Source organism: Triticum aestivum, chromosome 2B, assembly GCF_018294505.1.
Source record: "Triticum aestivum cultivar Chinese Spring chromosome 2B, IWGSC CS RefSeq v2.1, whole genome shotgun sequence".
Lineage (NCBI taxonomy): Eukaryota > Viridiplantae > Streptophyta > Magnoliopsida > Poales > Poaceae > Triticum > Triticum aestivum.
In genome coordinates this window covers 382,058,002-382,084,077 of record NC_057798.1, presented here as the reverse complement: position 1 = coordinate 382,084,077, position 26,076 = coordinate 382,058,002, and the positions used below count along the sequence as shown (strand labels likewise).

General features: G+C 52.0%; 1 protein-coding gene across 1 annotated transcript in view; it reads left to right on the top strand.

Annotated features, from left to right (window-relative positions):
• The first annotated feature begins 1,961 nt into the window (after nt 1–1,961).
• LOC123045037 (pentatricopeptide repeat-containing protein At2g41720) overlaps nt 1,962–26,076 on the top strand; it is a 74,702-nt gene continuing 50,587 nt past the window's right edge. Inside the window, exons 1-6 of the mRNA XM_044467946.1 lie at nt 1,962–2,443; nt 3,099–3,271; nt 11,173–11,278; nt 12,201–13,310; nt 13,383–13,488; nt 13,562–13,766. Of these exons, the coding sequence (XP_044323881.1) occupies nt 2,069–2,443; nt 3,099–3,271; nt 11,173–11,278; nt 12,201–13,310; nt 13,383–13,488; nt 13,562–13,766 (2,075 nt within the window). The 5' untranslated portion in view covers nt 1,962–2,068. The remainder of the gene's footprint in view (nt 2,444–3,098; nt 3,272–11,172; nt 11,279–12,200; nt 13,311–13,382; nt 13,489–13,561; nt 13,767–26,076) is intronic.

Here is a 26,076-nt window from a genome sequence, read left to right as displayed (position 1 = left end):
TACCGAACGTACGAGACCTTCGAGTTTAGCACACATTTAGCTCGATAACGCCCCTCGAACTCTTGATCTAGCAGAGGGTAGAGGGAGAGTTTCGTCAGCACGACGGTGTGGTGACGGTGATGGTGATGTGATCCGCGCAGGGCTTCGCCTAAGCACTACGACGCTATGACCGGAGGTGTAAACTGTGAAGGGGGGCACCGCACACGGCTAAGAGAACAATCGATGTGCCTTTGGGTTGCCCCCCGCCCCCGTATATAAAGGAGGGGAAGAGAAGGCCGGCGGCCAGGAGGGGCGCGCCATGGGGGAGTCCTACTAGGACTCCACTCCTAGTAGGATTTGCCCCCCCTTTCCTTTCTTCCACTGGAGGGAAAAGGAAGGAGAGGGAGAGGGGGAGGGAAAGGGGGGCGCCGCCCCCTCCCCTAGTCCAATTCGGACTGTCATGGGGGGGGGGGCGGCCACCCCTTGCGGCCCTCCTCTCTCTCCACTAAGGCCCATGTAGGCCCAATACTTCCCCACGGGGTTCCGGTAACCCCTCGGTACTCCGGTAAAATACCCGAACCACTCGAAACCATTTCAATATCCGAATACCACCTTCCAATATATGAATCTTTACCTCTCGACCATTTCGAGACTCCTCGTCATGTCTGTGATCTCATCCGGGACTCAGAACAAAACTTCGGTCACCAAAACACATAACTCATAATACAAATCATCATCGAACGTTAAGCCTGCGGACCCTACAGGTTCAAGAACCATGTAGACATGATCGAGACACATCTCCGATCAATAATCAATAGCGGAACCTGGATGCTCATATTGGTTCCTACATATTCTACGAAGATCTTTATCGGTCAAACCGCATAACAACATACGTTGTTCCCTTTGTCATCGCTATGTTACTTGCCCGAGATTCGATCGTCGGTATCCTCATACCTAGTTCAATCTCGTCACCGGTAAGTCTCTTTACTCGTTCCGTAATGCATCATCCCGTAACTAATTCATTAGTCACATTGCTTGCAAGGATTATAGTGATGAGCATTACCGAGAGGGCCTAGAGACATCTCTCCGTTACACGGAGTGACAAATCCTAATCTCGATCTATGTCAACCCAACAAACACCTTCGGAGACACCCGTAGAGCATCTTTATAATCAACATTTACGTTGTGATGTTTGATAGCACACAAGGTGTTCCTCTGGTATTCGGGAGTTGCATAATCTCATAGTCAGAGGGACATGTATACGTCATGAAGAAAGCAATACCAATAAAACTTAAAGATAATTATGATAAGCTAACGGACGGGTCTTGTTCATCACATCATTCTCTAATGATGTGACCCCGTTAATCAAATGACAACACATGTCTATGGTCAGGAAACATAACCATCTTTGATTAACGAGCTAGTCAAGTAGAAGCATACTAGGGACACTTTGTTTTAGTCTATGTATTCACACATGTACTAAGTTTTCGGTTAATACAATTCTAGCATGAATAATAAACATTTATCATGATATAAGAAAATATAAATAACAACTTCATTATTGCCTCTAGGGCATATTTCCTTCATACTGGTGGTGGTGGACGGTGAGCGGCCGCTGAGTGGAAAGTGGCGGCGGCGGATGGAAGGGGAGAAAATGTAGACGAGTAGGTTCTCAGTGCTAGCGATCAGCTTAAATAGCAAGGTTAGAGCACTACACGGCTAGTCGGAGCGGCGCCACGCGGCGCCATCGATCCGTCGTAGTAGATGAGTTTCGGACCGCCGACCTGACGGACGCGCCCAGTCATGCCCGTGCCTCTCCGTATCCGCCCCATATTGAGGCTAGATATAAGGGGTGCCGGCCAACTCGGACCGTTTGAGACGGGTTTGAGACATTTGGGTCGTTTTTTTTCTTCTGCCGGTCAGTTAGTCTCCCGTGGGCCAAACGAATGGTGAGATATGTGGTGCATCCACCGCCAGGTTCACCGGGGTAGTATTTTCCAGTGGAGAACGTCGCTGAGAAATATCAGATTCCTTATCCGCAGAAATCTAGCACATCCACAACGGTCGAGCTTTGCCACCAACTGCAGCAATGTCTTCGGCCACCTCCCCTCCGCCGGCGTCACCGAACTCGGAGGCGCCTCCGCGCGTCGTCCACCCGCCACCTAGGCGGTCACCGAGGTCGCCTGGACCGCCGCCGTGGGCCAAGCGGCGGCCCTCCGTCTCCGTCGACTACGACCGCGGCCGCCGCACAGTCCGGGTCGAGGTGGACGGCGTAGGTGCCGACGCGCTCCCCGCGCGGCACCGCCTCCGCGTGGCGGGGAGCCGGTGGCAGCGGGACTGCAAGGTGTCCCAGGTCGCCGCGTGCGTGCTCGCGCTCCCGCGGGCCGACACCCATGCCGTCGACACCGTGCTCAACTGCTGGGCCGGGCGCTTCGCCCGCCGTAACTTCCCTCTCCTTATTCGTGTAAGACACCTCTGCAATTTATGTGTTCGATGCACTGAGTCTCTCTGACTCGCACATACCGGCTTTCTATGTGTTCGATGAAATGAGTTACTGGGCATCCATTTGGGTTTATCATAGGAGTAAATGAACAAAAAAACAAATGAAAGATTATTCTGCGACTATTGCAGTCTTGTCTTGCAGCTGTTGGCCATTAGAGTGTCTCCAAAATGTCTAGATGGGAGTGTTGAAACTGAACGAACTCAATTTCTGTTTTGGACAGACATTCTAGTCATATAACACCTGTGATTTCGTGCTTGATTCAAGCATTCGGATCTTGTATTATTTCTAGTCATCTTGCACGTATTAGCTAGTTCTAGTAAACTATGGGAGAATTATTGATTTTAAGGATTCTTGCTTGATCCTTGTAATCATAGGCTTCTCATGGCATTATTTCTGTTTAATGCTTTTGCTAGTAATTCCAAAATTCTAATTACTTAATTCATGTACCATCTTACCATCTTTCTGCTCCAATATATACATTGCTATTTACTAGAGAATGTGCTTCTAGCTACTGAAGCTACAAGTCACAAGTCAAGACTTCTCATTTTGTTAACAAACCTCCCACCTTTGTAAATCCACTGACATAAAGTGCTTACATGGTCTACATCACTTGTAGGAAATGGCCTTTTCTGGGTCCTTGCAACATGCTGTATATGTGTTCTGCTGGATGAAAAACCAGGAGAACTACTGTGCCCGTAATGACATTTATGGTATGATGATACGATTACATGCCAGACACAACCAGGTTGATCAAGCACGTGGCCTGTTCTTTGAGATGCAAGAATGGCGGTATGAATAATATTAACTTGAGACACCAGATTTCATTTAGCTACCCTCGGTTTTCACCAAAAAGTCAATAAGCCACAATATCCTCATGTTATCTGTGTTCATGAGTCTACATACAGACTATAGAACATATTTGGCCTTGGTTGCCTCTGTTATGGATGCAACTTGATTGTATTGCAAGGCCCATGGGGCAAATATAGCCTAATAAAGACTCCTAGAGCAATACCAATAGTCCTAGACCAATACTAGTACTCCTAACACCTCAATGACAACGCATATGCAATAGCGTTGCATTTGAAGAGGTGTAACACTAGAAAAAAATGGTAATCCAAAATCCGCATCTTGAGAGTGTCGTTGTAGCATGGAGAGTCTTGAAAGCTTGTTGAGTCAAGCCAAAGGGGATAAGAGAAGATGGTGGATCAACAAAAGACACTGCATCAGTAGAAGATAGAAAATACGTATCAAGAGAAGATGGGTTGTCGAAAAAAGATGCACATCAAGAGAATGAAGCATTGCACACAAAGTCATAGTCCAAGAAAATCGGCGGCTAGAGAAACTCGGTGGCAAGAGAATGGGCGTAAATCGACAATGCAAAAAGAGGCCACGAAAATCCTATAGAAAACAACGAGGACCGAAAAAGGCCACAAAAGCTGTATAGAAAGGACTAGAACCAGAAAAAGATGCTGACAAATAAAGGTTTGGTGGACTCACATGGCATGAGAAACAAAAAATATCAACAGATTTGGTGGACGCAACAGAAAATATGGAGAACTAGAAGCTAGGAAGCACATACAAAATGTATATCACGTGCTAGGATTGGGACCGGCTCTAAGACCGATGATTGTGACATGGTTAGGGGTACAATTCTAAGGAGTGAAGGTTGGCCAGCCATGGTGCCGGGGATGAGAGGGAGAGAAGGTTGGTGACAGGGATTAAATCTTTACTAGTTTATTCAGGGATTAGATCTTTACTAGTTTATTCTTATCTACTATTTCATAATCCTTATGGGGTACATGGTGTCCCTTTTATAGGGAAGACTCAACTTGATGCCTAAGAATAGAATCTTGGCTTTCCTAACAAACCATATCTTAATCTTCCTAACTGAACCAATCTTTTTCCTAAATAATTATCTCTAATGGGCTAAGTATGAGATCCACGCCTTTGACAACATAGATTCAAGAGCCATCGTGTATGCAGGAGAGTTTGTGGAGGAGGCTGTCGGCCCAGTGGGAACCAGGGTACCACGACCTGTCTGCCTCCGGCTCAGGAGGCGACACTTGGGCTGGCCCATGAAGGAGGGCCTTGCAACGACTGCTCCGGAGGGAGCCGCCTCGCGAGGGGCTAGCCTCGCGAGGCCCATTGTCACCTGGCTGAGTCTCGCCAAGGTCGTCAAGTACCAGGTTGCCTTGCGAGGCTCCCCTCGCGAGGCTGCCTCACGAAGCAGGTCGTACAACACTAGCCATGGGGCTCCAAGTCCACGTGGATGACGTTCCGCAGGGTAAGGACGACAGGCCGTGACCAAGACCACTTTCCATTTTAGTGATAGGGGGCGGGAGCGTCTGCCTTCCCCAAAGCAAGTCCCAAAGCATTCCGCTTTGGTGTAAGAAGATCAGGACAGATCGATGCGCCAGGGCAGAGCTCATCGCCGAGCCCACGAGAGCATCAGGATGGCAGCTTTGGCAGGCAAAGACTGCCTTTAGTCAGGATAAGCATGGACGCCTGTTCCCCTTTGAATTGCCGCCTTGTGGCCACCCTTTCCCGCTCATATTTTCGGGGAAGAGGACCAAGGCACTACAAAGGGGGTAGGGCCGCCTCCATGTAAGGGGATCGAGCCATTCTCTTCCCCACGCATCGTGTACCTTGAGCTCCAAGCGCTCCATTACACAACAATCCCACACAAACAGGATTACAAGAGTACGGTATTACACCGCACGGTGGCCTGAACCTGGGTAGCTCGCGTGTCCCCGTCGTGTCCAGTGCGAGTGAGCGTGATCCCGCCGTAGTCCCCGTCGGGTCGTAGGTTGCCAAGCAAAGCCCCCTAGAGTTTGAACCCTAGTTCTTGGAGAGTTTCGTGGACGCAGATCCTAGACTCCGACATTTGGCGCGCCAGGTAGGGGGATTTCTCGTCTTCGCACCTTCGACCTCGACATCGACATGGACAACGACGCCGCCACTCGCCAGGAACGCGCCTCGCGCCGGGCTGCCGCCAGGGTCCATGCGTCGTCCGCCGCCTGTGGTGCCCCTGGATGGCGCCCTCGCGCTGCCACCGAGCCCGTGTGATAGCGGGTGGCCTCCTCCGTCCACCCGTCAGTGAACGAGCAGGCACGTGGCCGCTCCGCCACCTCCTTCTCGCTTGCGCGTTGCGACCCTCTCGCTCCGCACGCCGTGCTACTCATGGCGCAAGAGTTGCTGCGCTATCGTCCCACCGAGGACGGCTACGACACTTAGCTCGGGCGCATCACCGAGCTCGTTGACGCCGCACGCGATGGCCAGGCGCCCTCTCGCTCCCTGCCTGCTCTGCCGTCGCGCGCCGAGCGGGCAGGGCGCGATGCGCCTACTCCCCCTCCTTCGGGCCTTGACGTGGCCGAACAGCGCCACGCAGCGCGTGCTTTGGAGCCGTCCCATGGCTTGTTCGCGCCGGCCGGTGTCGACGACAGCTGCCAGATTGTCCGTCGCGCGCCCTCGGACGCACGCGTGATCCTCGAGAAGCGGCGCAACCGTGAGGACCGCGTCCTCCATGACGTTGCCGCAGCCGGGCGCCAGAACCGCGCGGCCCTGGTTGGCGGCACCATCACCAACGGGGGCTACCTGACCCTCACCCCCGAGCTGCGACGTGTGGTGTGGCCCGACAAGTTCAAGCCTGAGCTTCCATCGCGCTACGACGACAGCGCCAACCCCACGGAGTTCCTCCTGCTCTACACCATCAACATCCAGGCTGCGAAGGTAGACGACCGGGTCATGGCGAACTGGTTCCCCATGGCCTTCAAGGACGCCGCGCGCTTGTGGCTCATGAACCTTCCAGAGGCATTCATCTCCTTGTGGGGTGAGCTGTGCACGCAGTTCGTTGCCAACTTCGCGGGCACGAGCGACCGTCCTCTCACGCTCAACCACCTGCGAGCCGTGTGCCAGCACCCTGGCGGTCCCTTCACAAGTTCATCCAGCGCTTCAGCTAGGTGCGCAATAGGATCCCAAAGCCTCCGACGCTGCGATCGTCTCCGCCTTCATCAACGGCGCCACAGACGTAAAGATGTGCGAGAAGCTCTCCATCAACGACGAGCTCGACTCCGTGGCAGGGCTGTTCGTCCTCGCCGACCGTTGCGCTAAGGCTGAGGAGGGCAATCTTTTCCTCCACAACGACCCTGATGCTGAGCCTGGCGCGGCGAAGTCCAAGGGTAAGGACGCCAAGCGCAAGGGCCCTACCGTGCTCGAGGCGGAGCCAGACTACAAGTCCGGCCGCGACCGCGACGAGGCCAAGAAGGACGACCGTCTTTTTTGCGCCTACCACAATGTGAATTTCTCACAGCACTGAAGACTGCCACGAGCTCAAGTTGCTTCGCAAGGGCCGCACCGAGCGCCTCGGCAGCCGCAAGGAGCGTGGCAAGGGCTGCGGCGGCAACAACAGAGGCGGCCGCTGGGGCGACAACAACAACAACCGCCCGGCGACAACGACTGTTAGGGCTGGCAGAACCTGCCGCGGCAGGCCGACCCTCAGGCCAACACCACGCGCCAATGACCCTCCCCCCGCCGAGAGCGCTGGGGGCTACCAAGAGCTCCGCAGGGTGGCCTGCATCAGGCCCCTCCATCCAACTGCCACTTCAAGTAGTTCTCTCAGTGAGGTGAACGTGGCCCTCCTGGCGCCCGAGTCCACCAGGCGCCTCAAGTGGTCCGAGTTTCCCATCGCCTTCGACGCCGGCGACCATCCCAAGTCCACGAAGGCCGTGGGTGCCTTACCCCTGCTGTGCACTCCTACCATCAACAACGTGGCCGTCACCAAGACGCTCATCGACGGTGGTGCAGGCCTCAACGTACCCTCTGTGGAGACCTTCGAGACGCTTCAAGTGCCCTACGAGCGCCTGGTGCCCACCAGGTCCGACGGTTCCACTCTTCCCATGGGGCAGGTGCGCCTTCTCGTCACCTTCGGCACTCGCAAGGACTACCGCATGGAGTTCATCGTCTTCGACGTGGCTTACATTGGCCTGCCCTACAACGCCATCTTAGGCTACCCGGCGCTCTCCAAGTTCATGGCCGTGACCTACCACGCCTACGGTCTCGTCAAGATGCCCGGCTGTAGCGGCACCCTGACCATCTATTGTGACGAGAAGAACGCGATGCGCACTCTTGAGCACGCCTACAAGGCTGCTTCCACTGCATAGCCGGCCGATGAGGACGTGCCGGGGCCTGCCGAGCCGGTGCCCGCGAAGAAGCCCCTGCTCTCCCAGGAGCGGTCCGAGACCAAGAAGGCGTCACTAGATGGGAGCGACGCAGGCCCCTCCCCCGCCGTTGGCGGCGGCCCTTCCCCCAAATAGGAAGGCGAGCTCGTCACCTTCCTCCGGGCAAGCTCTGATGTGTTGGCTTGGACAGCTTCAGGCATGCCCTGTGTACCAAGGGAGGTGATCGAGCACCACTTAGCCGCGTGCCAGAGCGTGCGGCCCGTCAAGCAGAAGGCACGGCGTCAGGCGCCCGAGAAGCAAGAGGTCATCACCCAAGAAGTCAAGAAGCTTCAAGATGCCGGAATCACTCGCGAAGTCCTCCACCGCGAGTGGATCGCCAACTTCACCGCCATTGCCAAGCCACACAGCAACAGACGCATGTGCGTCGACTTCACTGCCCTCAACGAGGCTCGCCTCGGGAGTCCTTTCCTTCCTCCACGAATCGACTAGACCGTGGGCTCGTCCTGCCGCATGCCTTTCGGCCTGGAGGGTGCCGGAGCCACCTTCGCGAGGCTAATGCGCATGAGCCTGGAGACCCGCATCGAAAGAAATGCGGAGGTGGTTAACACCCATCTCCCGTCCCGGCGCGACACCACTCGTGACGGAGGAGGGTGTTCCGGTACGAAACACATGGAACACCCGACATCTCCGTAAGTTCTATCCGTGACCCCACGGATAGAGCGACATGGAGCTGTACACGCTCCAGAGCTCTCTCTACCAGCGCTGCCACCGACACGCGAGAGCTCCTTCCCACTCGTGGAAACCCCATGCTCAACACTGGCGGATTACTTACCTGAGGGCCCCCCGGCCATCACATCCTCAAGCTGACCCGTGTCAAGCACGACAGCATGTATCTTTCTGTTATGTAATGAATCTACTTCATGCATCAATACATTCTATTTCCTACAGAATCCTATGTACTTGCAGCTGAGTGACGGCGCCGCTGCTGCCGCTGCCTCCCTGCGAAGCACGCTTGGGCTGCCGCTCGGGGGCTCGGCGCGGGTCCCGTCGGTGTCGGCGGGCGCGGTGCTCTCCTCCTCCCACACCTCGAGAGGCTCGCTGGCCTCCCCGGTGCCCTCTCCTCCGCCTCTCACCTGCACGGGCCTGGCGGGGATAACGCGAAACGCGTCCTCTTCGTCGTCGTCATCCTTGCCCAATCGAAGCCGGTGGCGCGCCGGCGGGGACGATTCCTTGCTGCTCTCTTCTTCGGAGTCTGCGGTGTTGTAGTCGCCCGAGGCGGACTCCGCCTCCGAGGAATCCTCGCGGAGCTCCTCGAGCTCCGTCCGGATCGGACCCCACTGGTCGAATCGGGGCATCGCCGTGACAAGCTCAACCTTGTTGGCCCAGCGATGCACCGGGCATGTGTCGTAGGGCATCTCCTCCGCCTCCCCTGGGAACAAGACCTCCCAGGCTTCGATCACCACTCCGGCCGGAAGGTGGCCCTTTCCTAGCCGAGTCCCGTCTTCGGATCCCGTGGTCTCCCACATCGGGTGCGAGCGCCTCTGCAGGGGCGCGATGCGGCGGCAGATGAATTCCTTGGCGACCATGGCTGCCGTAAGCCTGGCCTCCCGCAGCTTCGCCAGCCTCTCCAAGATCGGCCCTAGGGTCGCACGACTGAGCTTTTTGTGCCCCCAGCGGGGGGGTCTTCTCGGCCAGCTCGGTCGGGATTGCCAGAAGAGGGCTGGCCTGCGTGGCATCGACATAGACCCAACACGACCTGAAGTTCTCCACCTTCTTCAGGATCTTCATGTCGATGAGGAACTTGCCCATCTCATCGTCGATGCGGAAGGAGGTGTCGCCTAAGCGATGGTTTCTCGAGGAGAAAACCCGCAAGCTGTAAAAAGTCCGGAAAAGCGCCACGGACGACATCACTCCCAGGAAGGCCTCACAGAGGTACGCGAAGACGGAGAGGACAAGGACGGAATTGGGATGAAGGTGGAGCAGGTGAATCTCGTAGTGCTCCAGGATAGCAAGGAGGAAATCAGAGAAGGGCGGCACCAACCCGGTGAAGAGCGAGTGGAAGAAATGGGAACCACCGTGGGCCCGAGGTCGCCAGCCCGGCCAGATGTGGGTGTCTCCTCCCTCGTAGTGCTCAGTGGCCACCGGAGGGCGAGCCTTGGCCATTCCGCTCTCGTTGGTGATGGTGAAGGCCAGCAGGGCTGGTCCGGGCTCCCCCGCTGGGGTATTCTTGCTTGAGGAGGCCTAACAATTTTTGAATAAATTACAAAAGCCAGGACCTTAGGCTCTGGTACCATGTTAAGCTTCATGCACTAGCCAATGCCAAAAGTCCGAATTGATAGAAAGGGCAAGGCAATCCGCAATCCACATACACTTCAACACAGGTGAGATGCCGGTGAGCAGCAGTGCGGAATAGCAACTAGCGGATGAACATGCACCGACGGAAGGTGCATGTGGGAGATGGAGTTGACGAAATGACCACCGCCGAGGAATCACTAGACAAACAACATTGTAAACTTCCTTTTTCGTATTTTTAGAAGAGTTGAAGCTAAGGAGCACATAAGGCCGCAACATCAAGCATCTAGCGCACCAGCTAGAGCAGGGAAGAGCCACACGCTGAGCATACAACAACCAGTAGCGTGCAAAGCAAGCCGTTGCAAGGAAGATCCAACACGCGAAGCAGCAAGCGTCCCGCACGCGGGTCAGTAGCAGCCATGCAAGCAATGCACAAGTAGTCAAGGGAGAGCCGCGTGCGAGACTATAGAGAAGCAGCCTGCATGTTGTCCTCTGCCAGAGAGGTGCGTCATGACCAGGAGACATCTGCGCCGGGAAGACGGTGGCCCGACGGACGGTGGAGGTCGCTGGAGTTCTGGCCGGTGGGCTGCGGTTGAAGCCGGTGTGAGGCGAAGCAGGCGGGGCGTGCCGACAACATAGAGTCGTTCTCCTAGGGCGGCGGGGTGGCGAACTCCTGTAGCGGCTGCAATTGATCTGGACGGGGTTGCTTCTGTTGATCTAGATGATCGAGCGTGGGATGGCTGGATCGTGGGCATATCGATATGGAGATCGATCTGGCCAGCATTGGCGACGGCCGGTGCACGATATCGATCAGAAGAGGAGACCAAAAAAGTCCATCAAGAGCGTGAGCTGCGGCACGCGAAAAATCCCTAAACCTGGGCTCATGATACCATGGCCTAATAAGGACTCCTAGACCAATACTACTACTCCTGAATAGCCTCGTTGGCTGCTTGCCGAAATTATGAAAAACTCGTCTGTTTTATGAAGTGTATCCACTTAATTTTCTGCCAAAAGGCATATTTTATATTGTTACATATTTGCCTTTCTTACCACACATTACTAATGCCTTTACTGGAATAGCCAACTTGGCAGTTTGAAAAGCTGTACTATTATCATATGCACCAATATGATTTATCAATGTAGGTTATAGCTGCCTTATAATGGTCTGTCTTACATCGTCAGTTCAGTCTATGATTTTTTTTACATAACCAATATTTATAGGTGCAAGCCAGATGCTGATATATACAACTCTTTGATCAATGCTCATGCTCGGGCTGGTCTATGGCGCTGGGCCATCAACATTATGGATGATATGCTTCGTGCTGCTGTCAGTATTGTTCGTTGAAATAATCATTGTGTTCTAGTTGCTTTGTTTTCTTGAATATGACTGGTTATGTGTGATTTATGTGTTCTAGTTGTTTAGGGTTATATGTGATTTATGTGTTCTAGTTGTTTAGGGTTGTACGTTTCAAAGTATGCTATTTAGTTTACTGTCCTTAAAGAAAGTGACAGAGGTAAGGGCCTTGTTCACTTATAATATTGCTAGGGTGGCACCAGTACTGTAGATGTATACTGAGTTCTGGTATAGAATTCCCTCTAGTCTCCAACAAAGCCATAATTGTTAAGCATATATGTAGATTAGTACTACCACATTAGTTTTGGTTTACAGTCTCTTAAGAGTATCCATAGTTGACCCTTGGCCTACCAGATTAAAACCATCATAGCACTACTAATCCACATATATCCTTAGTATTGGCTGTGAATTATATTGCTGTTTAGTTTGGTAATGATGGGTGTTATCTCTATTTTATGTTGGCTACTACCTAGCCATTGCAGCGTTGCCTCATATTTCTTGAATTTCATTACTGGCCCACTTAGAAAACACTTGTATTTTTTCCGGAATTATGGATGTTATGCTTAACTTTCTTCCTGTCTGAGGAAGTACTAATGTTTTCACCAATTCTTGCCTCTTAGCAATAGGTGCAAAAATATCTGCAGTAGTCCATTGCACCACTAGCAAATAATAAAGAGCTATTGCTGAAATGGATCAACATCACTAACATCGCCATGAATGTACTACCAGGAATAAATTGCAAATCTTGATTTTCTATATATTGCAGTCTGTAGTTTGCTCCGGTAACCACTTTGGCAAATAACATTTCTGTAAATATTATCAACGCTCAGATACTTGTACCATTGTTAGTTGTCATAGTTGTGTTATTAGTTTACTTTCTGTGTTTGTCCTGCAGATACCTCCTAGCCGAGCTACATATAATAATGTCATAAATGCATGTGGTGCTGCTGGTAACTGGAAAAAGGCTTTAGAACTTTGTAAGAAGATGATAAGAAATGGTGTAGGGCCAGACTTGGTTACACACAATATTGTATTATCTGCTTTCAAGAATGGCTCTCAGTATTCGGAAGCCATAGGTTACTTTGAAATGATGAAAGGAGCAAATATTGCCCCTGATACTTTCACTTTGAATATTGTCATCCATTGCCTTGTAAAAGTCGGACAGCACGGAGATGCTGTCGATTTGTTAAACTCGATGAGGGAGAAAAGAGCACAGTGTCCTCCAGATGTTGTTACGTACACTAGCATAATGCATTCTTATTATGTTTGTGGGCAAGTGAAAAATTGCAAGGCAGTCTTTGATATGATGGTTGCTGAAGGAGTTAAACCTAATATTGTATCATATAATGCACTTTTGGGTGCTTATGCCTCACATGGGATGCACACTGAGGCCTTGGGAATTTTCAAGTTACTGAAACAAAATGGTCTGCGACCTGATGTAGTTTCCTATACCACTTTACTGAATGCCTATGGTAGGTCAGCACAGCCTGAAAAAGCTAGGGAGGTTTTTAACGAGATGAGGAAGAACTCATGCAAGCCAAACAAAGTCAGTTATAATGCACTAATTGATGCTTATGGATCTGCTGGAATGTTCAAGGAGGCTATTAGCTTACTGCATGAAATGGAGAAGGATGGCATTCCACCAGACGTTGTTTCAATAAGTACTCTGTTGACTGCCTGTGGCCGCTGCAGGCAAACAACAAAAATTGACACAGTTCTTGAAGCAGCAAAATTTCGAGGGATTGAACTTAATATAGTTGCGTACAACTCGGGCATCGGAAGCTATTTAAGTTTTGGAGATTATGAGAAAGCTTTGGAGTTCTACGCCACAATGATGGCGAGCAATGTGAATCCAGATGCTGTAACTTACAATATACTCATCAGTGGATTGTGTAAATTGGGAAAATATGCAGAATCTCTGAAATTTTTTGAAGACATGGTGGACTTGCGAATTCCTTTAACCAAGGAGGTTTACTCGTCCTTGATTTGTTCATATGTCAAACAGGCAAGTGTCGATTTTCATTAGTTGTCTAGTTTTCTCTGGAAAGTTGCTATGCTAACGATGGTTCCCACTCAGGACAAACTAGCTGAAGCGGAATCTACTTTTAGTTATATGAAAGCATCTGGCTGCTTCCCTGATGTTCTGACATATACTGCTATGATTCAAGCCTATACTGATCATGGTAAGATCCTCTTAAATGTCTTAGGTTGAGATAACATTTTTTAACTGATCATGTTTTTCTTATGGATCATAAGGGAGTTGGACGAGTGTGTGGGACCTATTCAAAGAGATGGAAGGAAATGCCATACTGCCAGATGCCATTATATGCTCATCCCTCATGGAAGCATTGAATAAAGGAAATCAACATGAAAGGGTCCTTCAGTTGATGAGATTCATGCACGATCAATGCATCCAATTGAACCAGAAAGCTTATTTTGCAATAATAGCTTCATGCAGCATGTATGTCTATCCACTCTCTTAAGTTGAACAAGCATGAATTGGTAATTACGCTGTTATGATCTGAACAAGGTTACTACGGTAACACCGGTGGTCGTTACACCCACGTCTCATATACTACTTTATCATTTTAAGTATGTTCATATACTATATCTTAGATTTTCCAAAGCGACCTTCATGATTTTTTTTGCATGTGAGTCCATAGTTTTTAGTATATTTTGAAAATACTTTCATATTTATATGTGTACATATTAACAATATACTAAAATAACAGTTCATACTACCTAAAAAGTGGTATATATACTACCGAAATATTCTTATATACTACTTCCTCCATTCATAAATATATTTTTAACTTTTATCTGAATCGGATGTATATACACACGTTTTAGTTTGTTTGTTTGCTCATTGCAGTCCGTATGTAGTCCATACTAAAATATCCAAAACATCTTATATTTGTGAACGGATGAAGTACATACTATGCCTACATACTCCCTAGTTTGACAGATACTACATACTCCCTCCGTAGTGAACTAAACGCTTTTATGTTCTTTACGGAGGGAGTACAACATACGAATCTCACTTGAGTGTAACTACCACCGGTTGCATGTAAAATATCCGGGGCACCTAGGTGCATGGGCAGCTTGTTTGGGTCCAACCCGTTATTGCATTTGGTTGCAAGTGGCGTGCATCACTCTTGATTAGTTTCCTAATTTGTTTGCATGCAAGACTATCCATGTATGAGATAGCATCAAACATCTGAAATTTGGTTCCTAATTAAATAACATTATTAGTTATGTTGGATTTCGAACCATTCTTGTCTATTTGAATCTGAGATACCCACATGTACGTGTTACCAATTTAGGACGACACAATAATAACATTTTTTGGTATACACATACCCAAGATACCCACTTGTACGTGTTATTAGACCGCGATACCAATCAGTGGGTATTATACCTAACGAAAAATATTTAGTGTTGGTGTTATACCTAATCAAAATATATACACTCGAGGTATTATACCTAATGAAAATATACACATCCTGAGATACCCATGCGTACATGTTTGTAACTCGGTCAAAATATGGATGTGCAAACCCTCCTAATTACACATAGTTCCTTCTCTATTCCTAATGGGTATCATGTACCTTCCATCTATGAAACATGGAAAGAAATATGAGATAATTATTCATGACGCATTGATTTCTGATTTCTCTCTCCTATTATGTTTCTCAACATGGAACGTTGCCATGCATGGTATTTTTTATTTGCTGCTAACAAAATGTTCAAACAAGTGATGGCGACACTGGTGACTTTCCAGTTAAAATAGGATTGCACCAAGGGTCAGCTTTGAGCCTTTATCTTTTTTGCTTTGGTGATGGATGAGGTCACAAGGGATATACTAGGAGATATCCCATGGTGTATGCTCTTTGCGGATGATGTGGTGCTAGTCGAACAAGGGTTAATAGAAAGTTAGAGATGTGGAGACGAACTGATGTAGGGTAGAACCCTAGATGCCCGATCTTTCACGGTTGGTGGGAATCCTACGAAGAACACGAAGAACACGAGGAGAAACGATGAGGGGAAACACGAGAGAATCACTCAAACCAACAAGATCCGGTCACACATATGCTAGATCCTCGAAACAGAAAGAGTGATACACGATCCAAAGTCAACAAAGGACGATACAAAAGGTCTTCTCCGAGAGGAGGTCTTGAAGGGTCTTCCCGTGATGGGGTCTTGAATCCGCTTGGGGGATCTTCTCCGAAGAGGTCGTGAACTCCGATGGTGAAGTAACCAAGTGGATGAGCAAAGCTCTCACACAAATATGAGCTAATCCTTTGCTAACCCTAACTAGGAGGAGGTCTATTTATAGTGTAAGTGCAAAAGGGGCAGAATGAAAGGGTACATGGGTCTCGGGCCCGAAGCTGCGCACACACAGGCAGCGGATGTCCGGCAGCTAGCGGACGTCCGGTGGCTCGCGAGGGCCCGGACGTCCGGAAGGCTCGGACTTCCGCTAATTATGTTCTGTAAACGTTGCACCGGATGTTCGGTCGTCCGGTCGCCGGCCGTCCGGTCGCTTCGGACTTTCGCAGAATCGACTCGGGTGTGGAAAATGCCGGTCGTCCGGTGGGAGCCGGACGTCCACTCGCTGGGAAGTTCTGCCGGTCGTCCGGAGGAGGCCGGACGTCCGCTTGCTGTAGCTCTTGTCGGCTGGGACTTGGGTCGGCTGGGCCTTCAGGCGTCAGATGTCCGGTCCTGGTCGGACGTCCGCTGGCTGGAGCGTCAGGCGCCGGACGTCCGGTCCTGGGTGGACGTCCGCTCGCTGTAGCTTCTTCGGTAGCTCTTCTTCTTGTCCTTCATGCTCGGTGTCCTCGCCGTCTTGTCCATTGGGTGTAGCTGCTCCGTGGCCTTCCTCCAAGTACCCGATCACACATAGTGTTTCCGCTTGAGGTAGTAGCCATGTCTCATGTGTAGAAAGTGGTAGTTCGGAGAGGAGCGAGTTCTCCTTATCTTCGATAGCCTTTGCTCGAGCTCTTGTCATCGGTTCAAGTGGTGTCGTAGGAGATGCAGATACATCCATGGGGATGATCGTGGGATGCTCCACATCATCTCCCCCCCTTGGGAAAGATCCGACCTTGAATCAAAAACTTCATCACGATGGTATGGCGAGAGGTCTTCGACATTGAAGATGTCACTCACATTGTACTTGTCGCTTGGGAGGTCGATCTTGTAAGCGTTGGTGTTGTAGCGTGGTAGCACCTTGAAGGGTCCATCGGCTCGGGGTAGAAGTTTGGACTTGCGTTCGTTGGGGAAGCGTTCCTTGCGAAGGTGTAGCCACACAAGATCTTCGATGTTGAATATCATGGGTTGCTTGTTGATGTTGAGCTTGGTCGCGAGTCGTTGTACTTGGCGCTCGATGGTGTGCCTTGTATCTTCATGCATCTTCTTGAGGTAGCTTGCTTATGCACTCGCGTCCATGTTGGTGCGCTCTTGTAGTGGAAGAGGAAGAATGTCCAATGGGGACAATGGGTTGAAACCGTAGACGACCTCGAAGAGGGACTTGCCGGTAGTCGAATGTCTTGCGCGGTTGTAGGCGCACTCGGCGATAGGTAGGCACTCCTCCCACTCCTTGATGTTCCTCTTGATCAACACGCGTAGTAGAGTGGAGAGTGTTCGGTTCGTCACCTCCGTTTGGCCGTCGGTTTGAGGATGGTATGCCGAAGAGAACAAGAGCTTGATTCCGAGCTTGGCGCATAGAGTCTTCCAAAAGTAACTCAAGAACTTGACGTCGCGGTCCGAAACAATCATCTTTGGCACTCCATGGAGGCGCAAGATTTCCCTACAAAAAAGATTTGCAATATATGAAGCATCGTCTATCTTGTTGCATGGGATAAAATGAGCCATCTTAGAGAATCGGTCCACAACAACAAACACGGTATCCTTTCCATTTTGAGTTCTAGGCAAACCAAGTACAAAGTCCATGCTAATGTCTTCCCAAGGTTGGTATGGAATAGGAAGTGGCATGTAAAGACCGTGGGATTGAGCTTTTGACTTAGCTTTGCGACATGTCGAACATCGGTTGGTGAAGCGTGAGACGTCGCGGAACATCTTGGGCCAAAAATAGTTCTTGGAGAGCGTAGCGAATGTCTTGTCGCGTCCAAAGTGTCCCATTAGTCCTCCATGAGATTCTTGCAAAAGTAACAAACGAAGGGAAGACTCGGGGATGCAAAGTTTGTTAGCTCTCATAAGATAATCATCCTTGATGTAATAGCGTTCCCAAGATGTATGCGTCAAACACTTGGCATAAGGAATTGCAAAAGTAGAATCATGCGCATACAAGTCTTTTATGTGCTCGAAACCAATGGCATTTAATTCAAGTTTGGTGACAAGCATGCATATGCGGGAAAGAGCATCCGCCACAACATTTTCCTTACCTTTGATGTACTTGATGACATAAGGAAATGACTCGATGAATTGACTCCACTTAGCATGACGCTTGTTCAACTTAGTTTGACCCTTTAGGTACTTGAGCGTTTCATGATCGGTATGGATGATAAATTCATGAGAGCGAAGATAATGTTCTCATTCACGCAAAACTCGCACTAAAGCATATAGCTCTTTGTCATAGATGGGATAATTGAGTTGCGCTCCGGAAAGTTTCTCACTAAAGTATGCTATGGGGCGCTTCTCTTGCGTTAACACACCTCCTATGCCATTACCACTAGCATCGCAATGAATTTCAAAAGGTTTGTCAAAGTTGGGTAATGCAAGCACGGGAGCATGAGTAAGCAAATTCTTAAGCTCATTAAATGCGGTATCTTGGGATGGTCCCCAAACAAAAGGCGCATTTTTCTTACTCAAAGAATGTAAAGGTGAAGCAATGGTGCTAAAATCCTTCACAAATCTACGATAGAAACCGGCTAAACCGAGAAGACTACGCACTTGTTGCAAGTTGTTTGGTTGGGGCCAAGTTTTAATAGCATTGATCTTAGATTCATCTACATGAACACCCTTAGAAGACACAACGAAACCCAAGAAAACAAGCTTATCAACACCAAAAAGGCATTTGTCCATATTAGCATAAAGGCGCTCTTTTCTAAGAGTTTGCAACAAGGTTCTAAGATGGGTGACATGATCTTTGAGAGATTTGCTAAAAATAAGAATATCGTCAAAGTAGACCACAACAAATACACCAATATAGGGTCGAATAACAAAATGCATGACTCGCATGAAAGTACCGGGTGCTTCAGATAAACCCATTGGCATAACAAGCCATTCATTTAAGCCAAATTTGGTCTTAAATGTGGTTTTCCATTCATCACCTTCTTGGATGCGTATTTGATAGTAGCCACTCTTAAGATCAATCTTAGAGAAGATGGTGGCTCCGCTAAGCTCATCAAGCATATCATCTACGCGTGGAATAGGGTAACGATATCTAACGGTGATAGCATTGATGGGACGGCAATCGGAACACATGCGATAAGTGCCATCTTTCTTAGGAACAAGGATTACCTGTACGGCACAAGGGCTCAAGCTTTCACGTACATGACCGTTGTCGATGAGTTGTTGTACTTGTCGTTGGATCTCCTTAGTTTCCTCGGGGTTGATGCGGTAGGGAGCCTTGTTAGGTAGAGGTGCTCCGGGGATGAGGTCGTTCGGTGTTCGATGCCTCGTGGTGGAGGGTAGACCCCGAGGTAGCTCGTCGAGGAAAACATCGTGGAATTCCTGCAAAAGAGAAGACAACACTAAAGGTAGATTGTGAGAGGTGTTAGTTTTTGGTGCCTCGTCCTTGCACAAAAGGACATAGTGTATAACACTTGATGGGTTCTCACACACTTCTCTTATCTCACTTTTGGTGGCAAATAGGACTAAGTTTTTCTTGCCGCTCATCGTGGAGGCATTCGATTTTGGCTTGTGGCGCTCACTCTCTTTTGGGTGGGTCGCTCTCTCACTCTTTTCTCCATGATGGGTGGCTTGCTTGTCGGCGATCACTTGACTTGGAGACATAGGTTGTAGCACGTACTTCTTTCCTTTCATCTTGAAGCTATATTGATTGGTACGCCCGTTGTGGATGACGCCTCGGTCAAATTGCCATGGCCGTCCAAGAAGGAGGTGGCAAACGGACATCGGAACGATATCACACTCCAAGTGTCTTCATATGCTCCGATCTTGAAGGAGACTTTCACCGTATGCTCGACTTGGATAGTGCCAGAATCACTTAGCCATTGAACCTTGTAGGGGTGCGGGTCCTTCATCTTGACCAATTGGAGCTTGGAGCATAGTTCTTCACTTGCCAAGTTATGGCAACTACCTCCATCGATGATGACCTTGACGGACCTTCCTCTTGATGCCGGCCTTGGTGTGGAAGATATGGCATCTTTGGTCTTCGTCTTGTTGATGTTGAAGAGTCAAGACCTTGGAGACAACGAGAGCGGGGCTCGAATCCTCCTCACAAAAGACTTGATTATCTTCATCTTCGTTCACGCGCCGGTGCATGGCCACTTGCTCAAGGGCTTCCATCTCTTCTCTCATGGAGTCATAGGTTCCGTCGTCGTTGAGGATCATGGTGCGCTTGTTGGTACACTCAAAGGACTTGTGGCCTTGGCCGCCGCATGTGAAACACTTGATGGAACTTGTCTTGACGGTCTCATCGGTTGGAGTAGATGATGAAGCTCTCGGCTTGAGGTTGCTTGTAGTAGGAGGACGACTTGAGGTTGTCGAAGTTTTCTTGTAACTTGACTTGTCGCCGTTGCTTGTAGATGGCTTGGTTGAGGTAGAAGGTGTTGGAATCGTTGAATCTTGGTTGTTGGAGAAGCCGTAGCTCTTGGAAGAGTACTTGGCATACTTGAAGTCATCTTGCACTTGACGTTCCGCCTTGGTAGCTTGATGCACTAGCTCAATGAGGTTGGAGTAGGGTTGGAAGTCGGCAATCTTCTTGATGGGATGATTGAGGCCATTCAAGAAACGGGCCATAGTTTGCTCATCATCTTCCGTGACACTGGCTCTTATCATGGCAATCTCCATTTCCTTGTAGTATTCTTCAACGCTCTTTGTTCCTTGCTTGAGGAGTTGGAGTTTCTTGAAGAGGTCGCGGTTGTAGTATGTTGGCACAAAGTGTGCTCGCATGATATCCTTCATTTGATCCCATGCGGTGATTGGTGGTTCACCTCTTGCTTCTCGGCGCTCAAGGACTTGTTCCCACCATATGAGCACATAGTCTTGGAACTCAAGGGATGGCATGGCGATCTTCTCCTCTTCCTCATAGTTGTGCAAACGAAAGATCTTGTCGACCTTCAATGCCCATGAAAGGTACTCTTCGGGATCATTGCTTCCATTGAACTTGGGCATGGTGAACTTGAGCTTGCCGTAGCGTTGCTCTTCATTGTGTTGGGGTCGAAGATGATGATGACGCCCTTGACGTGGATGATAATCAACCTCATATTGCTGTTGGCGTGGAGGATTTCCTTAGTCATCATGCTCTTGGTGAACTTGAGGTTGTGGAGGAGCTTGTCGAGCTTGTGGAGGAGCTTGAGGAACTTGATGATGCACTCTTGCTTGGTAGTTTCGCTCTTGAATTTCTTCTCGAAGTGCTTCTTCTTTATTGCGCGTATCTCGGTTGCGGTTGGCGACGGCTTGACTTGACTCTCAAAGGGCACGTTGCGCCTGTTAGACCTTTCAGCCTGAGCATTGATAGATGTGGATGACACTAGGAGAGTTGGGACAATTTTCGTTGGTTTATTTCTCACACAATGCCATACCAACCCGAGGGGTTGGGGATACATATTTATAGGCTGCTAGCCAGCCAAGGCATATGCTAAGATGCTGCCAAGATGCCAGTCTAAGATGCTAGTCTAAGATGCTAACTGACAGTCCTTGATGGTCAAGGACAGAACTCTATCCTAACAGCCAGTCCTTGATAGTCCAGGACTTTATCCTCCTAACTGCCACAAGGACCATGTGCTGCAGCCCCACAAGGACCCTAGTACACAGACTTATCCATCATTCTCCCCCTAAGTCTTGTACGTCGTCTTGTGGGAGAGTTGAATCATCCCAATCCTGGAGCAAAGTTCGAGGAACTTGACCCTCCCAAGGGGCTTGGTGAGCAGGTCTGCGAGCTGATCCTTGGTGTTGATGTAGCTCGCCTCGATGCTCCCTTCTTCCACACAGCTGCGGATGAAGTGATACCTCAGTCGGATGTGCTTGCTCCGTTCGTGGAACACGGGGTTCTTTGCCAGGGCCAGGGCGGACTTGCTGTCCACCAGGAGCTGCACCGTTCTGGTGTCTTGAACGAGAAGATCACCAAGCAGTCGAGCAAGCCAGAGCGCCTGAGTACAGGCGGTGGAGGCCGCTATGTACTCAGCCTCACAGCTGGACAGGGCCACCACCTGCTGCTTGACTGATTGCCAGCTCACGAGACACTTGCCGAGGAAGAGGAGGATCCCGCTCGTGCTCTTACTGGTGTCGATGTCGCCGGCGTGGTCGCTGTCGCTGTACCCGACGAAGTGTGCCGCCCCAGGACACCTAGGGTAGTGGAGGCCGTGGTCGAGGGTCCCTGCTATGTAGCGGACGATCCTCTTCACTGCCTGCTGGTGTTCCGACGTTGGTCGCTCCATGAACCGACTGACATAGCCGACGGAGAATGCCAAGTCCGGCCGTGTGTGAGTGAGGTAGCGAAGGCTCCCCACAAGGCGTCGGTACTGCGTAGCATCCACTTCCTCCGTCGTGCTGTCGCGGCTCAGTTTCAGCCTCTCCTCCATCGGAGTGAGAGCTGGATGGCAGTCGGTGAGCCCAGCTAGCTCAACGATGCGCTTGGCGTAGGCGGACTGTCGAAGCGCGATCCCGGAGTGGTCCTGGTGCACCTCAATCCCTAGATAGAAGGAGAGGAGCCCCAGGTCACTCATCTGGAACGTGGCCTTCATGTCTTCCTTGAACGCCGCCACCTCTGCACCTTTGGTGCCGGTGATCACCAGGTCGTCAACGTAGACGCCCACCAGCAGGGCATTTCCTCCACTCCCCCGTCGGTAGACGGCAGCCTCATGCGGGCTCTGCTCGAAACCCATCTTCTTCAGCGTGGAGTCCAGCTTGGCGTTCCACGCCCTGGGTGCCTGCCGCAGGCCATAGAGAGCCTTGCGCAGGCGGAGCACCTTGCCCTCCTGGCCGGGAATCGTAAACCCAGGTGGCTGATGCACGTAGACTTCCTCCTTCAAGTCGCCGTTGAGGAATGCCGACTTAACGTCCATGTGGTGGACACGCCAGCCCTCCTGGGCAGCCAGCGCAAGGAGAAGTCACACGGACTCCATCCGTGCCACGGGAGCGAAGGCGTCGTCGAAGTCGACTCCTTCCTGCTGCAAGAAGCCTCGGGCCACCAGGCGAGCCTTGTGCTTGATGATGGCGCCGGCTCCATCCCTCTTCAGCTTGAACACCCACTTAAGGGTGATTGCGCGATGACCACGGGGGAGGTCAGCGAGCTCCCAGGTGCGGTTTTGCTCGATCGCATCCATCTCCAACTGCATCGCGGCGCGCCATGCCGCATCTCTCTCGGCCTCTGCAAAGGATCGTGGTTCGCCGTCCTCACACGCGAGTTGTAGCTGCGCCTCCAGGTCACGTGGCATCAGTCCCGGCACCGGCTGGTCGCCGAGTAGATCATCCATCGTGCGATACCGCAGCTGTTCACCTCCATACCATGCGTCGACCCGCTCCTCGTCGTGAGTGAGCGGGGAAGCGAACTTCATCGGGTTGTGCTCTGCGTGAGCTGGTGCTGATGAAGACGAGCCCGGAGTGGCGACCGCCGGGGCTGGAGTATGCGGCATCGCCGGTTGTGGTGTCGTCGGTGTAGCAGGCGCCGGAGTCGATGTAGTTTTGGGGGCCGGGGTAGACGTGCCCGGTGAAGAGGAGCTGCTTGCTCCCCCAGCTTCCTTGAAGTGAGCGTACTCGACAATGAAGTCGTCATACGTCGACGTCGAGCCGTCGTCCACCGCCTTGTCCCATTGCCACCCTCGCCCTTCGTTGAACACGACGTCTCGCGCTGTGCGCACACGTTGTGTCTTTGGGTCGAGGATGCGGTAGGCCTTTGAGCCCTCCGCGTAGCCGATGAAGACTCCCGGAGTGCTCCTGTCGTCGAGCTTGCCGATGTGGCCGAGCTCCTTGGCGAACGCAAGGCAGCCAAAGACCCGCAAATGAGAGACCGCCGGCTTCCGCCCATGCCAGGCCTCGTACGGAGTTCTGCCGTCGAGTGCCTTAGTAGGAGAGCGGTTGAGGATGTAGACGGCCGTTAGCACCGCCTCTCCCCAGAAAACAGCCGGCATCCCTCTCTGCTTGAGGAGAGCTCGAGCCATCCCCACAACCGTCTGGTTGCGCCGCTCGACGACGCCGTTTTGCTGCGGGCTGTACGGCGCGGAGTAGTGGCGCTGGATGCCCTCATCGGCGCAGTACGACGCGAATTCAGCCGCCGTGAACTCGCCGCCGTTGTCAGTGCGCAACACGCGCAATTTGCGGCCGCTCTCCGCCTCCACACCAACCTGCGCGCGCCTGATGGCGTCCGCCGCTTCTCCCTTACTGCCGAGGATCATCACCCACATGTAGCGGGAGAGATCGTCGACGAGCAGCAGGAAGTAGCGTCGACCTCCTGGTGTGGCTGGCGTCACCGGGCCGCACAGGTCTCCGTGCACGAGCTCCAGCTTCTCCTTAGCCCGAAAACTCGCCTGTTGTGGAAAGGGGAGTCGTCTCTGCTTTGTCAGTACGCAGATGTCGCAGAACTGCTCCACATGGTCGAGGCATGGCAGGCCTCGCACCATCTCCTTGGCACTTAGACGCTTCAGGGCCTCAAAGTGAAGGTGCCCAAAGCGCTCATGCCACTGCCACGCCTCGTCGTCTCGACGGACAGCGAGACAGACCGGTTGTGCCACCTGCACATCAAGGACGTAGAGTCGATTTTCACCTCTGGGCACCTTGGCGAGAAGGCGACGCTGGCGATCCCAGATGCGTAGGACCCCATGCTCAATCAGCACGCGTGAGCCGTTCTCATCCAGCTGTCCCAAGCTGATGATGGAATTCCTTAGCGCGGGGATGTAGTAGACACCGGTGAGCAGCCGGTGCTCTCCCATCTTGGTGGTGAAGATGACGGAGCCGACGCCCTTTATCTCCACAGCGGAGGCATCCCCGAACTTGACGGAGCCTCGCGCATCGGAGTCGAGCTCGGCGAAGAATTCCCTTCAACCGGTCATGTGGTGGGTGGCGCCGGTGTTGAGGCACCACCCCGTAGCCTTGTCCTTCCCGGAGCCATCGCCGAGAAGAGCGTGTGCTTTTGGCTCATCGAGGTGGATGAAAAGCCTTTGCGACTGGAGTCGCCGAGGGTAGCTCAATGCTTGCATGCGCCATGAACAGAGCCGTCTCCTCCTCCTTCGCCTGTGCGACGTGAGCCTGGCCTTGTCGTGGTTGCCGACACTCATTGGCCCAATGGCCAAACCGGCCACAGTTGTGGCAACTGTTGTCTTGTGCCGGCTTGGGCTTGCCAGCGGCGCCGTCCTTGGCGCCTCCGCGGGCGTCACCTTCGGCACGTCCTTGTGCCCTGCCCGGGGGGCCTCTTTGCGCCTTACGCTGCTTGCCACGCTTGCGGCCGCCCGTCGAGGAGGAAGGCTCCCCCTTCTTCCTGTCACCAAGGCTGGGATCCCACTGCTCCCGAGTTAGGAGCAGCTTCCCGCCGGTGGTGACGGGCCCCGAGGGCGGCTGTGGCTCGTCGGTGTCGACGACCTTGAGTCGACCTATCGCCTCCTCGATCGTCATCGTGGAGAAGTCCAGCAACGACTCGATCGAGCGAGCCATCTGCTTGTACTTCTCGGGAATGCACCGGAAAAGCTTCTCGACAGCTCTCTCCTCGGTGTAGGTGGCATCGCCAAACTTCACCATCTTCTGCAGCAGAGTGTTGAGACGGAGAGCAAAGTCATCAACGTCCTCACCTGGCTTGAAACCCAGGTTCTCCCACTCCTTACGAAGTGCCTGCAGGGTGGACTTGCGAGCACGGTCGCTGCCGATGCGTGCTGCGGCGATGGCGTCCCAAGCCTCCTTGGCAGTCCGCTTGTTGGAAAGCGAGAACTGCATCTCGGGCGGGACTGCGGCGATGAGGGCGTCCAGTGCCCGTCGATCCTCTAGGTGGTCGACGTTGCTGTCCTGGACTGCCTCCCACATGCGCCGCACCTGGAGCCTGACCTTCATGATCCCGGCCCACTCGACGTAGTTGGTTTTAGTGAGGGTAGGCCACCCAACACTGGAACCAACATCCCTGACCACAGTCCGGACCTCGTAGAGGCCGCGGTCCTGGTCGTTGCAGCCGCCGTCGCGGTGCGCGCCTCCACCTGGAGCGCGGGCGTGCTCGGCTGCCCACTGCGCCGTCCGCTCCTGCGCCACTTTGGCGCGATCTGCGTCGGCGCCGTCGTCCGCAGGCGCGGAGCTGCTGGAGCTGCCGGGGCTGCCGCGGAGTGCCTTGGCATCCGCCGTAGCCTCACGGGCTGCTTCTGCTGCTTCTACCTCCGCCCTGGCTGCTTCTACCTCCGCTCTGGCTGCTGCCAGCTTCGCTGCAGCCAGCCTCGACACTCTTGCCGCCGCAGCAGCCGCTGCTACAGCCGCTCGCTCACGCTCCTCTGCCACGGCGCGCTCGGCCTCTTGCCGGCGCCGCATGCTCGAGGTAGCCGTGTGCTGAGAGCGACCTGCAGACATGGCTCGCTGCAGGGGGGCTGTTGCGTGAAGAGGAGGCTGATGAAGACGAGCTGCTACTCGACAGTCCGGAGAGAGGAAGGTAACCAGAGGCAGAC